A 2,461-nucleotide genomic window follows, 5' to 3' on the forward strand; every position below is an offset into this window, starting at 1 on the left:
TTAGAGGAAGCTGCAGCACACTAGCCGTACAGAAGCCCAAGCTCCTGCGACAGATTGATTTATTTTAACGATAACAGTCTTGGTTTTTCATTCGTGGAATTTCAATGTCTTTTAGGGCGGGTCTGGCTGCCATCAAATATTCGGACCGTTTTGGGATATTTTCACACAGATAAAAAATATCACTGCTCTGGCTGCCAATTTTGGATAAATATTATCAAGATATTCGGCCAAAACAAAACACGATAAAACATATTCAAGTATTGACAAGATACTCGGAGTATGTATAGGTAGTCCTTCCCATATGTCATGTACTGTTTCAAAATGTGCATAAATCGCCTCTATCACTTCGTAACTTGTACGATTGTTCCAAGTGCTATTAATAGTTTCCTACGTTTTGACCTCTTTTTCTTCGATTTTTTACGCAACTCACTATACCAAAAGTAGAAAAAGCGGTCCTTGACGTCTTTTTCTAAATCGTGAAAAAAAGAGGTAAATCGATTTTGATTGGCTCATGCTATTTCATAAAAAATCCTTTTATTTCACGATTTAGAAAAAGACGTCAAGGATCTCTTTTCTACTTTTGGTATAGTGAGTTGCGTAAAAAATCGCAGAAAAAGAGGTAAAAAAGTAGGAAACTATTAATAGCACTTGGAACCACTTTGCCATTTGCTAAAAATATCTACAGTACTTGGAACAGGCCCTAAACACATTAACATAAAATCACATTGGGTATACTGTAGAGGTTTGTATTTACCAGGTAAGTACCTGTATTTGATTTCTTGCTTCTACTCTAACGTTAATCGAGTTATTCTCATTCTGGGTTCTACTACCGGTACTCCCGTTTCACTTTTATCTCAATTTCTTTTATTACTCTTCTCGAGAAGCACCATTCTGTGATCTTTAACTCCCGCTTCACTTTCTTTCTTCTCTCAGCGAGTTATTTCCCTTTTAACCGCTTCTACTCCCGTTTCACTCTGTGAAAGAGTGAAACGGGAAATAACTGTGAACTCCTAAGCGGGCCCCTTGGTCTCTCTCTATGGTTTTATAAGCGACAGACGTTTTTGACGCCGCCCAGAGCCCGTACGTGTCTGTGATGCAACCAGCGAAGGCGCTGCCAAAGCACTGGCGGTTCCCACGGGGCCCCCAGTCCAAGTACAGGTGGGATTCGACCACCCAACGCGTGATCGACATGCTCCCTCCCCCGTTGCCGACCGCACTCCTGTCAAGCTCCCCCGACGGATGAGTGCCACCCCGTCCAAACTGCAGTCTCGGCAGCGGAAATCAGAGGACTTTCTGTGCGGTGGCGTAGGGTGCCAATAATGTCGGCGTGTACTCCACACTGTCTCACTGTACTCGGCGCTACGTGAATAAGAACCGCCGATGATAGACATGACCGGAATGATTATCGTTTTTTGCATGCTACCGTTACAAAAGGAGATGTCGTTTTTGTTGTGCTATTGTAGCAACATGCGACGTGTGCACAAAGCCAAACATGCCGACCCGACGGCTCCTACTGCTGCTGCTGCTTTGGACGGAGCCGTGCGGCAGTTTGAACGCGCCCGAGACGATGCGGTGAAAGCCATCGACTCGTTGTCATCGTCGGTGGCCAACGTGGCGGACGTCGCCACCTCCACCTCTTCCCCACCAGACAGAGCAGCCTTGATCGCGCAGACTGTCGACGACTTCGTCAAGTATCTCGTGACGAGGTTCGACGTGAGCAACCTCGAGGGGCTGACTTCCCTCGCAAAAGCATTCGTGTTCCACCCGAGCGAAAAGTCGCCCCAAGTCGATGCGTTTGTGGCAAATGGACTCGACGTGGTGCTGCATGCGAGGCGATGTGCGGCCCAAGGTGTGCCCGGGACCCTCGTGGTGCTTCCAGCGACGGCGGACGAGGCCCTGGAAAGCCTCACGGATGGCCAAATCGAATTCCTGCAGTTGAAAGTGGCGCAGGTGAAGCGAGACCGGCGTGCCGTTGCGGAGGGGAAACCAAATGCAGTGGGGGCGGGCGGCAGTGTGCCCGTTAAGCCCAACCGTAAGATTCCCAAGGTGACGAAGGTGCCACGACCGAGTCAAGTGCTCGCTTGACCTCCGTTATTCGCACGAGGAATTGACAAACTCATGCCCCCAATTGCTTATAATTGCAATGAAATCTCGTAGTGCAAGAATGTTTCATTGTGTCGCGTCACCACTACAGAGCGCTACCCCATGACAATGACATGCTGACAAAACAGTGTACCAACTTGGTTGGCTTGAGTGTTCAATCAAAGGCGAAGCGGACAATAACTACTGGTAGTCCATGTCGTCACAACTTCACAATTGTCCATTGTCATATTGTGCTATTCACCCAATTGAGTCAATTTGCCAATCGCATTTGACCCAATTTTGTACAAACTAAAGTATACAATGTTCAGTACACTACACCATTTTGCGTTTATTTTCAGCTTTATTTCAAAATATTTCC

General features: G+C 47.0%; 1 protein-coding gene across 1 annotated transcript; it reads left to right on the forward strand.

Annotated features, from left to right (window-relative positions):
• The first annotated feature begins 736 nt into the window (after positions 1 to 736).
• H257_01182 (hypothetical protein) lies at positions 737 to 2,165 on the forward strand. Its single transcript, XM_009824260.1, has one exon. The coding sequence runs from the start codon at positions 1,381 to 1,383 to the stop codon at positions 2,083 to 2,085; it is 705 nt and encodes a 234-aa protein (XP_009822562.1). The 5' UTR covers positions 737 to 1,380; the 3' UTR covers positions 2,086 to 2,165.
• Positions 2,166 to 2,461: the final 296 nt, after the last annotated feature.

Source organism: Aphanomyces astaci (assembly GCF_000520075.1).
Source record: "Aphanomyces astaci strain APO3 unplaced genomic scaffold supercont1.2, whole genome shotgun sequence".
Taxonomy (NCBI): domain Eukaryota; phylum Oomycota; class Saprolegniomycetes; order Saprolegniales; family Verrucalvaceae; genus Aphanomyces; species Aphanomyces astaci.

Excerpts from the sequence above, each read along its gene's own strand:
- H257_01182 (XM_009824260.1), top strand. The coding sequence starts at position 1,381 with ATGATAGACATGACCGGAATGATTATCGTTTTTTGCATGCTACCGTTA.